General features: G+C 38.1%; 1 protein-coding gene across 1 annotated transcript; it reads right to left on the bottom strand.

Moving 5' to 3' along the window:
• Positions 1-565: 565 nt before the first annotated feature.
• Positions 566-11,531, bottom strand: LOC114716250 (helicase protein MOM1-like). The gene is given in 15 exon segments (XM_028901231.1): positions 566-721; positions 1,341-1,517; positions 1,728-2,131; positions 2,261-2,474; positions 2,569-3,699; positions 4,197-4,528; positions 4,675-5,802; positions 5,805-5,981; positions 5,984-6,119; positions 7,088-7,192; positions 7,443-7,552; positions 7,721-8,654; positions 10,405-10,579; positions 11,054-11,210; positions 11,312-11,531. Coding segments are annotated over 15 exon segments (5,556 nt in total).
• Between the last annotated feature and the right edge of the window lie 412 nt (positions 11,532-11,943).

The following is an 11,943-nucleotide window of genomic DNA, read 5'->3' as shown; positions in this document are numbered from 1 at the left end:
ACAGCAAAAACTAAGCTCACAGTATAATCAAAATTATAATGCAGAAGTACAGAACGATAGCTTCTCTTCTGTACAAAATTAATATCAAGTCAATCAACGACTATGGATCTTAAATCTCGCTCTCCTCCCTTCTCAAATCTCACAGCTATGGATCAAGTCAAACAACACTCTCCTCCCTTATCAAATCTGAAATCTCACGACAGCAGTCACAGGGTCATAGCACAGAGAGAAGCAGCTCTTCGATCTTAAAAAAAACAACCCAACTAAAAGGAAAGGTATTGAGCTTACCCACAAGGCTAGAGCTCAATGCCTGAATCGAAGGTTGAAGCAGGACGTCCGTGAATGATGAAGGTGAAGCAGGATGGACTATGGAGACTCATGACTTGCGATGGGAGCTGTGAGGGCGAACGGTGAAGGCGAAGTCGAGCTACAAATCTGAAGCAATGTGAGCGGCGAAGGTGAACGGCGAAGGCGAAGGTGAAGGCGACCGGCGAAGGCGAAGTAGAGCTGCGAATGCGAAGCAATGTGAGCGGCGAACGGAGCCAAAGAGGAAGGAGTGCCATTGTCAGTGATGAGGCGACGCCATAGATCCGATTTTGTTGGGGTTCACGGCACGAATCTGGGACTTGGAGGAGGGGGAAGAGATCTCAGCGATTTGGTCACAAATGGCCAAATGGGGAGGACTGGAGGAGGACCGGCAGCTTGAGTCGAGATTGGCACCCTAGGGAGGGACAAAGAGTTTTCATTCTGGTTTTTTTTGGACAAAACGACGTCGTTTTCTGTGGCTAGGCAACCAAAAAAAAAAACATGTGAACCGCCCAACCGGTTTTTCCCGGTTCAACACCGGTTTTTACCGGTTGGACCGGTTCCCCACCGGTTCAAACCACCTCCGGTTTTTTCTTCAAACCAGACCGGACTAGCGACCGGTTCACCGGTTTTCCGGTTGAACCGGCCGGTCCGGTCCGGTTTTTTTTACCTTGGTTTATATGACTTCTAATAAACACAATTTATTATACTTGAATAATAATTTCCGTTTTCTCGCAGTTACCCATCGCATCCCGGGAAAGGAACATATTCCTATACTCGTATTTCTGTCTTTTATATTTATTTTTTTTAAAAGTAATTCTCACAGTAATTGCATATGTTAAAAATTTTATCAAATAGTAATTCTAACTAATACACATGATTCATAAAATTATTTTAAAGAAGACAATGCTTATTTATTACAAATAACTAACTTAACTAATTTTTTTAATCTACTCAAATTAGTAACTAGTTTTTGTATTAATGACTGAACGTAGTATTAATAAAATTTGAGGCCTCTTTCGACATTGACTTACCCCCTTCCCACCTTGAAAACTTTCCAGTGCCGCAGCAGGAGATGATATTCCTTCCGAAACAGTTGCTTCAGACAGGTCACAAACATTAAGCCCAAATATCAAATGTCTAGAATCGAAACTCGAAAGTACCAATGACAAGCAAGTTACATATGTTCTATACCGTGGTGATGACTGTAACTAAAGTTTGACAGAAAAGAGAAACTACTATCAAATTGAGTTACCCTGCATGCGATCCCCATTACAAGTTAAAGATGGGCTCAATAAAGCTACCCCTTACATGTGAGGCCGAACATTTGGCAAATTGAGCCCAAATTGATTGGCAGAATCTATAAGATTATTCAGGCCATAAGAGTAGAAAGGCCATTGCCCACTATTACGAGGATATACCTGATAGGGTGGTGGTGTCGGTTGGGGTAAAATGTAAGGGAGTGAGAAAGGCGTTGCAGGGATGGTACTGGGAACTAGGCGACTGGACGTCCCACTTAGAGGGGTGGGGTGACTGACATGACTCGTGGTGGGCATAGAAGTTAATGATCCATACAGCTGGGGACATGGTGCAAAGGTATGCATATTACCAACAACCTGAGGTGTTCTTGCAGAAACATTGGAGAAATTTCCTGTCGTTCCATATGAAGACTGAATAGGAGTCGCCACAAGCTGAGATCTAACCATGGCAAAGCTACTTTGCAGAGTGGTTGCAGGACGCATACATGAAGATGAACCAACTAGGGAGGGCCTGACAGCACTCTGTTCTCCATGAAATTGAACAAACTGTTGAGCGAAATTTGCATCTGACATTAACCAAGTCGTTAGGAAATGATTAACGAAAAAGGTAACGCAAGCATTACAAATGTACATTAAACACATTTAGTGACATGTATGCTTCATCAATAAGGGAAAAAAATGTGCAATTAACATACCTATTGGCATTCCCGTTGCACCTATTAATTTAGGGCCCCAACATTTTGACCGGATAACCTCTGCTAATTTCATCTCGGCAAGAGTTTTTTTCATATTTGCATTCAAGCTCTTCTTCTTTTGCTGATATTCAACCTCCATCTCCTGAAGTTTCATATTATACTTCCTAACAATTTCTTTCATTTCCTTTTCACGATCAGATTTCAACTGCAATTTCTGCTCCCGTGAGCAAGATAAGTTAAAACTAAAGAATAAAATGAAAGAAAACTCAAACTAAGCATCAACAAGGCAATTCAAGTCAGAAACTGACCACTTTTTCATGGTCTCCCACAGCTTGATATGTTTCTTTACGTATTTTCTCCATTTCAATTTCAAGCGGATCAACGTACAATGGTGGAGGAATCCTAGAAGCAGATCGGGTTGCAGTTTGAATAGGTTGACTGCTCATCCCAGGAGTGGACCTATTTATTGTGTTTGAGAAATGTGTTCTGCCTCCAGTAGGCGTCATTGAATCAAGTTGCATAACAACCTGATTAGGAACCTCATCTATTGCCTGAGGAACGTGGCTGGAGACAGTAATTTCATTGATTCGTTGGTCCTCAGCTGTAGGGGCCAAAGGTAAAATAGCTCGATGCAAGTTGGAAGAAGGCAACCTTACGGACAATAATTGCTGTGCATGCTCCAGAGGCCCCATCACCCGTATCTCACCATTAGCTCGAGCATGTGGCGTATAATCAATTGGACAACATACGGATCCAATTTGTTGAGAAGAGCTCTGTAATTCTTCAGCAGTATTTTCATTGGAAGAAGGGTGCTCTGCAGACGGTAATCCCTTCACCAGATCTTGATTGGCCATTACTTGCCTGTCTTGTTGGGAAGGATTATGCATTTCTTCAACTATGTCGTGGTTGGAAGAAGGGAACTCTGAAGTTGGTAAATGCTGCTCTTGCATCAGAGGCTCCATGACTAGTGATTCACTATTTGATTGATTAGGCAGTACAAGACTGACAGGATTAGATAGCGGCTCAACTTCTTGGGAAAATTTCTCCACTTCTTCAGCTAGATCTTGGTTGGACAAGGGAAACTCTGCAGAATGTAATATCTGTACTTGTTCTGGAGAATTCACGAGCAGTAAATCAGGGTTAGTTAGAGTGACCGGGACAGTACTAAAAGGAGTAGACACCGACTCAGCTTGTTGGGAAGCATTTAGCATTTTTTCAGTAGCATCCTGACTGCTAAAAGGGAACTTTGCAGATGACAGCTGCACTTGCACTGTAGTCTCCATAGCTAGTGACTCAGGATTAGATTGAATCGCTACATCATCAACTAGACCAGATGATCGCTCTGCTTGCTGAGAAGAGTAATGCACTTCTCCAACTCTTACATCTTCATCAGCAATTTTATTGGATGCAAATAAAGAGGTACGAAAATCCTGTGGCACCTGGTAAGTATAACATTAAAAAAAAAAAGGTTTATGTAAAATGAGCCTAATATTATTGAAAAATTTTAAGAACCATTTAGGTAGATAAATCTTCTACTATATATAATTTGGTCCTATTAAAGAAGGACCCTCCTTCCGAAGAGTTTAAAATGACAACTTAACAATTCCTAGCAATTGCTATAAAGACCCCAGTAGCTTTGCATCATGTCAACAGTATTGGGTAAAACAATTAGGAAATATCCCACAAAATTTGAAGGAAAATAGAGTATCCAGAGAGAATATTCTATACATAGCTATTTGATTGTAGGAAATTGTTTATAACATCCACAATATAATGCAGCTCACCTGGTAACTAGCACCCACTCAGACGCATTATTATCATAAGGGAAACTTTTTAACTTTACTAGCAGAGAAACACAAGTATAATTTAAGTATGCAGAGATAGAGATTAATGAGATTATTTATTTGGATTGCCAAGGTTAAAAACTGATTCGCACCTCATTCACAGCAGGCACAGGGGATGAGATCACTAAAGGCTGCTCTGACTGTGAGCATGATACTGGAATTTCCTGCGACACCGAGTCTTCATTGATGGTTCTAGAAATTCCTTCCTGTTGATCTAATGAAGCAATGTTATCCAACATTATAACATCTGTCTGGTTCTCTTTGTCATTACAACATTCATTCTCTCCATGACTATTTTCTAACACTTCAGTTGGGATTTCTCCAAGAGGTTGTTGCTCTGGCGAGAGTGAATTAGTGTCATAAATAATATCAGAACCATGGCTTGGGCCAGCAGTTCCAAATGGCCTTAGTAATAATTCTCCATCTGAAACATTCGAGGCACCTTCATCAAATCTTTGTTGTATGGATGAAGGAGGCTTTGGAGGAATAGCATTTTTGGAGAATCAGTCAAAAAGACAGTCCCAATTGTTTCAATAGGTACTTCTTTTTCTAATAAAAATCCCGTGGCACCTTCAGCTGTTCTATCTTCAGAAAAGGGCGAACTGAAGGTGGCAAGTCTATCTAAACCACTACTCTCATTGGCATCGTGGATCGGTACAGCATCATCACAATTTGGCAAGCATACAGCAGTTTCATTTGGGGCAGGATCTGGAGGTAATTGTGAATTTAAGGAGGCGTCCATACCACCGCTTTCATTGGCCTCATGGATTTGTACAGCATTATCAAAATTTGGTATGCATACAGCAGTTGCACTTGGAATAAGATCTGGAGATAATTGCGAATTTAAGGAGACATCCATACCATTACTAGAAACACTGACCTTGCTTCCTAATGAAAAACCACTATCAGGATTAAGCAATACAGTCTGACAAAAGCCCCCCTCCCTAGTAGAAGGAACCTCATCCCAGCCATCATTTAACCTGTCAGAATTATGCACTTCGACAGCCGCCTCTTGGATGGAAGCGTCCAATGTTTTCCCATCACATACCTTTCCTTCAGATGAAGGTAGAACTGAATTGACTATATCATCTATACAAGAACAACTAGAATTATTTTGGCTATCACTTTCATATGCCCCATCAGTGGCTCTATTAGAATCATGTTCCTTGGAATCAGAAAGCATGGATATAATATTCCCTTGACTTTCAGATAAACTTTCAGCTTTATTATGACCATCATTTCTAGATATTGATCCTCCATATGAAGCTGCAATGGAACCTTCATCAACATAATCAGGCGCAGTGCCAACATTCTTTGAACCATCATGAGGCTGAGCTTGGTCAATGGTCTTGGAGTGATTCAACCCAGACCCAAATTCCTTTGAAAGACATATTTTCAGTTCATCTTGGGCCCAATACTTCACTTCTTCTATCCAAGTGGCCTCCCAACGTTGGAATTTCTGCCTTGCTTCCAGTTGTACAGCTTCAAGATCCTTGAGAAGTATTCCATGCTGGCATGCCAAATCTTCAATTCTTTTAGCAAATTCTTTATCCAAAATCTTAATTTTTTCTGACCTCATTGCATCATTAGAAAAACAACAACGAATAACAGCCAATTCTATTTTGTATTTTTCCCTAAAAACAGCCTTTTTCTCCTCATTGACTTGATTCAGCTTATTCTTTTCTTCATCTTGCTTAGAAGGAGCTTCCTCAGCTTCTTTTGGAACTTCTTCTGAATTTCTTCAATGCTTTTGGTAACATCTTTCATAGCCAATTCAACCCCTGGTGCCACTCCTGTACAGGAATAAACCTTGCTTGGTGATTCACAAGGTCTAGAAAAGCCAACCCCATTGGAATTTCCAGCGCGATATAAAAATATTTCTTTAGACATCGCAACATCGAATACATATAATCAGCCTCTTGCTTTCTACAGTCAAATTTTAAATGCTCTCTCGCAAGAATTAGGGAATCTCTGTGGTTAATCTTGTGCTTTAGCAAAGAAGCTGCAGTCCAACACTGAAATTTGGAGGGTTGATTAAAAAACACATCGGACATAAATATTGAAAATAATCATTAGGGCATCAAGGACCCGCAAGATAGCAAACTAATTACTTGCAAACAAAAAGAGATACTAAAATATTATCAGCATCAAATGATTTATAGCGATGAAGAGGAGACCACATTGGAAAAAAAATCCACAGAGAGAGAGAGAGAGAGAGTCTCACTATTGACAGCGAAAAAGTCTCAGGGGGTGTTTGGGTAAGATCAAAACCATGGTTTCAGAAGTGCTTTTACGGTATACGAAGTAAATATGTGGAGGAGTTTGTCTCGATTTGCGGAAAAGTGCTTTTGAAAAGTGATTTTGGGGTTACCCAAACACCCCCTCAGTTGAAAAAGAAGAGTAAAGTTTGGCCAAACAAAAAAAAAAGAAAGAAAAAGAATACGAATGCAACATCAAAGAATTTGATGTTTATGTTAATTAGGAATTCTGGGGTAACAGACACCCAAAGCAATTTTAGTAGAGGAGAAGGCTGAGATCATGAATCAACAACATGAATAATAACGACGCTAGAATAATGTCTACTACAAGATCGCCAAATAGCCATCTATAAATACAGAGACGTGTTAGCGACCACATGCCCTTTTTCTGAGTGCTTCCCGATCCAGCGACTTTAATTCTCCTTCAATTATTTTTCTTCTATGTTCTCTATTGTGTATTTCTTAAGTCAACCAAAAAAAAAAAAAGATTGTATTTCTGTCTTTATTTAGTTGATAGCATGAAATTATTGTATTGCACTGATCATCCCAGGATATCCCAATTTTCCACGCCTCTGTTTTTACAATGGTAAAAGAGTAGAGGTCAGAGATTGATTGACTCTGATCATCCCTCCAACAGTCTACAAGAATAAATAACAGTTCATTTCTCCATGGGGAGAGATGAAAAAGAGGATGAAATGGTAGGAAATACAAGAGAATAATCTGACCAGAGATATTTGAAAAGCCTGCAAGATTGACTCGGATTCCCTGCTAATGTGGTGATTGTTCATAATATATTCAAGAAAATTATGCACCACAGTCTTGACATTATCCTGCATCACATAAACATATTTCAAGATGCCATCAAATTCATATTGATGATGAAGCTTGCATTGAAATATACAAACCAAACTTTAGCCAACAAAGACACATAAAATGAGGTAGCTCTACAGTGCAAAGGATCACAGGCTACCAATTTTGAAAATGTCTCATAAATGAATTCCAGCCTTTCCAATGATAAAGAACAGCAAAGGACTGACAGACAATAAGTAGAGCATGGCAGAAAAATAATGAGATGCATACAGGAAGAAGAAGAATTTCGCAAAGCTTTGCTATCTCTGGCACCAGTAAGATATGTAAGCTCTTCTGCTCATCACACAATTTCCTTCTTTTCTGATATGTAGCTTTATCACCTTGAGACAAATCAATTGAGTAAAAGGTATAATTATCACAGAGTGGATAGCCGACATTAGCAGTTGAACGCGGCAAGAATTGAAAGACAAGAACTCTTAAAATTTCTCAGCTCCATCAACTACAAAGGTCATAAGAGAGTAGCTGTAATAATAATGGTGACCACTAACCTTCCTCGTTTCCATTGGATGACTTCTCACCTTGAAAATTTGAAGGGGGCTCATAAACAACACCATCTATCACTTTCCTGCGCTTCCTTATTATTTCTTCACTCTCAAAGTTGGGAGTATTTACTGAACCACCAACATGATGAGCCCTTTGACGACTCCGTTGAGATGAACCACATGAGTGTTTCCATTGAGGAACTTTTCCCTTTAAAAGTTCAGTCCAAAACACATGGGGTAATCCCTCATCCGGAGATCCAAGTTTTTTCTCACCAAGCAGAGCAAAATTAGTACAGTATTTTCCTTCATTTAGCTGGACTTTCAATATAATTGAACTGTTGCCTGGATCATTATGTCCACTGTCTTCCAAAAGTATGGATGAGAACTCACGGAATGCTTCTTTGGAAAGTTGTCCGGAGTCTTCAAATGAATAATTGGCACATGAACTAGAACTTTTGCGATAATGAATAAGTCTCAATTTATCAAATAGACAAGATGAACCCCACATCAACAGCGTATGACTGATGCTCCAGCTTATGTTCTGCAAATTGCTATCAAGTGTCTTACCTTGCTTAGCAAGAACTAGGGCTTTTTCTTCAACAGTGAAACATGCATACAAACGAAATATTTTTATTTGTTCAGACTGTGAATCAAGTGTTATCCTCTGAAGCGATTTTATATCATTCATTGGATTCCAATCACTATTAAATATAATAATGATATCAACTGATGACAATTTAATGCTAGGAACGCAAGCATATGCTTCCAATAAAAAAATGAATCTTCCACTGTCGATATTGTTGAACAGATTCAGGGCAGCTAGCTTCTTAGAATGCAAGACACCTTTGTCAACCCGCTCATAAGCATCTGAACCAAATCTCTGATGCAAGAAATCATCCAAAATGTCTCCCATGGAATCCTTCCCAGAACCACCTATAGACTGCAAACCAATCATTTTAATAATAATAACATTAGATAACCCACTGGACAAATGAATGTAGGCACGAAAAAAAGAGAAGAATAATAGTCCTCATGTATTAACCTGCCAAGAAAGTTAGGCAGCACAACAATAAGAAGAATACAACTGAAATTTATGATAACAATCACTACTTATTTCTAGGCTTTTTTGACTTCCTTGCTTAAGTAATCCCCCTCAAAGTTGACAGATAATAATTGACCAGTTGACGGTTAAGAAATTTCCGGTCTAGAAAGCCTAGCCAAGGAAATTAACTATTCTTTGAAGTCGGATATAAACAATTTTCAACGGAAACTCTATAATTGGAAAAACCTACACTAGAAGTTCCTGAATCACAATCCACCCTAAAATTATCACTGAAGGGACAACAAAGAATGTAAAACTTGAGTAGTGCGATTGGACTAACATAAAAGAAATAAATCTTCTTTAGATTGCTTCAAATTCTAATAATAACATTAAAGTCCATAATGAACAATAAATCATCAACATGTTTCCCCATAAAAGCCTTGCCACTGAAATTATAAAATTTTGGCTACTTTCTATAAGATTTTACATATATGAGAATCCCAAATCCCTATGAGGAATTGGAACGGAAGAAGTTTATTCCCTACAAAAGAGAATAGGGCAGGGGTGAGCAAGACTCCCAACTCTTGTCCAGTTGTCGTCCCTCACAACAAGAAAACTTGGTTAAAAGTTGCATTTGGTCAAGATATAGTAATACCTTAAATCAAACTGCACAGGGACAAATATATGTGACGCGCACTTATTGGTGTACGTGTTTGTAAAAGGGAAATTTGAACAAAATAAGAGGAACATGTAAAAGTTTTCCTCCAACCCTATCACCACCCATTCTTTACTAGTTAAGTGCCAAGAGAATTATTTTATATTTATTATCGTGTCAAAACTGAAGCATAGAATTCTTTTAACAATAGTGAAATAGATGCAGAAATTCATTTGCAAAATTGTATAAACCACAATATGTCATAAAAATTTATGAAGAATGGCATGTCCAGCTTGAATTGGAAAAAAAAAAAAGGTTATATTTAAAAGCCCCCAGGGAATCAATACAATAAACCCCAAAAACCATATTTATTAGGCGAACTAAAAGATTTCAAATTTCAGATTACAAAGTCTAAACTAATACTATAGATATTATTCTGTTTGCGGGCATGTGTGTGTTGATACTCCCTCCAATCCTTTTTATAACATCAAATAACCAAAATGCACAGTTTAGGAAATCTATTATATTAATTAAAAGTAATAAATATGTAAGATATATTTTTTTCCCCCTTCAAATATGCCCTTATCTATAAGAGGATAAGTGAAAGAGAGAGACAGAGAGAAATAGTGCGGAAAAAAGATGAAAAAGAATGTATAGGAAAACATAATGCAATTAATTAAGAGTAAAATTGGTAAAAAATGCATTTAATGTTCAGACAACCCCAACCAAACCAATTCAAAAAGATGGATCTTACAAAAGGAATAGAGAGAGTATATTGATTACATAAAAAGAAACACTAAGTGCCATTGTAGCTACTGTAGGTAACTAGTTTGCTTTTGAAATTCTATGCTGTGGTTCATGAATTGGTCTGCCCATCAGGATTGTTTAAGTAACAGTCAGGTGCACTAACATCGTTATTACTCAAAAGCATGGTGAAGACTTGAGGAAGCACAACTTTTAGAAGCTAGGGGAGGATAAACAGAAAACAAACACCTGAAAAAGAATGAGCACCCTCAGACCCTTCTTTTTCAACTCCATAAGCATTGAATCGAGAGCTTGCAGCTTGCCACTAGCTTTTATTCCAATGTCCAGGTAGTCAACTGCTGGTAGACCTTCGGTAAGCAGAGTTTGTAAAGATGGATCAACAACATAAGGGTGATTACAACACACTGCCACGAAATGCCACGTGATAAATAAAAAAGTGAAAACATAATAATTTACAACCACTTAAAGCTTATAAATGAATTGGAAAGCTTAAAGGAATTCCGAATCAAGTAAATTACAAAATACATTAGGAATTTTTGGACTAACGTTGTTTCAAAATGCAAAAACATCTGGAGATTTCAACTTTAAAATAATTATAAATTTAAAGCACAACCCCAAAATATCTAACTCAAATTTATTTTTATCATAATAATTCCAAGTTATAACATGTGCATAGATTGTTTGCGAATACAATCATGTGCAAGACTTGAGAGTAAAAATGTCATTATACACTTCAGTCAAGGAAGCAGTTATTATTTAATTTATCATAAATAACCACGAAACATCTAGAAAAAAATTTCAAATAATAGTATAGTATTCTCATGATAAAAATGGTGAGATCCAAATACTGCATCATAAGAGAGCTAGAATTTTTACCTTCCGAGTTGATATAAGAAGGTCCCGAAGGGCTCCAACACAATCATATTTTGATGATGACTGAAGAACCGAAGCATTTGAAATTAAAGTAGAACAATATTGTTCAAGCTGCACTTGGGATATCTGTACAGGAAGCCAATACTCCACAAAAAAGGAGTCTGTCTTGCATTTATGTGCATTATCTTCTGTCAACAAAGGACAGTGCTTCTTAGTTCTTTCGGATCTCCTCATGGGACTTGGAATCTTTGGTTGCTCAAACCTCTCAAGTTTCCTTCTCTTTGTGTTAGTTTGGTGTTGTCCTTTTTAGTAAAACGCTTGGACTTCCGAGTTCCTGGAGGAATTGAAGACGCCCTTAATGCTGTCTTTCTTTCTAGCAGATATTTGAGGTCATTTGCATCCGATGCAGAAGAGCATGAGCGCCTTCCATTATTATTTTCATCATCCTTAGACTTGCTACTAGATCGTGTACTATGTGCCATCTGTTCAGTTATACATTTTGAGACCAATAGAAGAACGTGTCAGATTCGAAAGGACACAAAAACAATTTTTAAATGTCAACGAAATCTGGAACAATCTTGTCAAGTTGCATCTCGATACCAATTGAGATTGCCTAGGGGGAAAAAATAAAAGAGAATATATTATTGGAAAGTGTAAGGGAAAAACGCTTATATGCACTATACCATAAGGAAGAACTAAATAGCATAAGAAGCAAGCAACGCGAGACTGAAGTGCACAAGACACGCAGCTCATATGGGGCCAAAAAAAAAAAAACGATACAAGGATCCCTAAGGGATTTAGTAAAGATATCCAAAAGCAAGTCATTTGGGTCGACAAAACCCATAACAATGCAACTGGACAAATTTTTCCCTTAATAAAATGACATCCCAAGTC

Source organism: Neltuma alba, unplaced genomic scaffold (assembly GCF_004799145.2).
Source record: "Neltuma alba isolate B1F8T4 unplaced genomic scaffold, ASM479914v2 tig00011648_pilon, whole genome shotgun sequence".
In the NCBI taxonomy this organism is placed as follows: Eukaryota; Viridiplantae; Streptophyta; class Magnoliopsida; order Fabales; family Fabaceae; genus Neltuma; species Neltuma alba.
The sequence above is the reverse complement of the archived record's forward strand: the minus strand, read 5'-3'. Positions and strand labels throughout refer to the sequence as shown.